At 44.7% G+C, this 924-nt stretch overlaps 1 protein-coding gene across 1 annotated transcript in view; it reads left to right on the forward strand.

Moving 5' to 3' along the window:
• LOC106011665 overlaps positions 1-924 on the forward strand; it is a gene marked incomplete at its 3' end in the record, with an annotated part of 3,948 nt that extends 3,024 nt beyond the window's left edge. Inside the window, 1 exon segment of the mRNA XM_013082085.1 lies at positions 751-924. Within this exon segment, the coding sequence (XP_012937539.1) occupies positions 751-924 (174 nt within the window).

Consider the following 924-nt stretch of genomic DNA (forward strand, 5'->3'; position numbering starts at 1 on the left):
GAGTAAGGGGAATGGGAGGGGGGAAATGGGCATTGAAGAGTAAGGGGAGGGGGGAAAGGGGAGGTTGTAGAAGAGGATGGGGAAGGCGGGAAGGGGAGGGTTTGAAGAGGAAAGGGAGGGGGGAAAGGGGGAAGGGTTGAAGAGTAAAAGGAGGAGGGGAAGGGGGATTGTTGAAGAGAAATGGGAGGGGGTTTGTGGTGGAAGGGGAGGGGAGTGAAATGAAGGAGGTGTGGAATCAGACGGTCATCAATTTTTGGGCATATTGAGATCTTGATATCATCTTATAGCTTGTTCATTTGCTTTGCTTTTGAAGAAAAAAGTATCCATTATTTCAATGAAGAACAGAAGCCGAGATATTCAAGTTTGAAAAAGGTGTGGATCGCTTGGTGATTGTAGTAAAAATGGCGAGAAATGGCCGCCAAAGTTTGGTGACTTCCAAAGCGTGAGAGTCTTTGGAAACCGCAAATTTACATTTATGTGCCATTAATCGACGTTTTTCAGTTAAATTCATACGTGAATGTGTATTTAAATGGATATAAAAGTGTCGAACCACAAAATGAAAATTTTAAAAAATGTGCGCAGTGGCTAGAAAAATGCTGGTTTCTTTTTATTTTATTATTTTGACAAGTGCCTGATTTCACCACGATGCCTCACATATGTACTAATGTTGTTTTGTCTCACATATGTATATGTACTAAATGTTGTTTTGTTTCACATATGTACTAAATGTTGTTTTGTTTTTGCTCCCAGAATCCACGGACGACATCCTGGCCAAGTACCGGTCCCCCAAGAAGGCGCCGTCGGGCAAAGTTGCCAACAACAACAGCAGCAGCGCTGTCAACAACAACAACACCAACGGCTCCTCTGGCGGGAGCGGTGCGGAAAAACCTGGCGACATGGGCCCTGCCGACAGCGCCAGTGGTA

This window comes from Aplysia californica, unplaced genomic scaffold (genome assembly GCF_000002075.1).
Source record: "Aplysia californica isolate F4 #8 unplaced genomic scaffold, AplCal3.0 scaffold00158, whole genome shotgun sequence".
NCBI classification, from domain to species: domain Eukaryota; kingdom Metazoa; phylum Mollusca; class Gastropoda; order Aplysiida; family Aplysiidae; genus Aplysia; species Aplysia californica.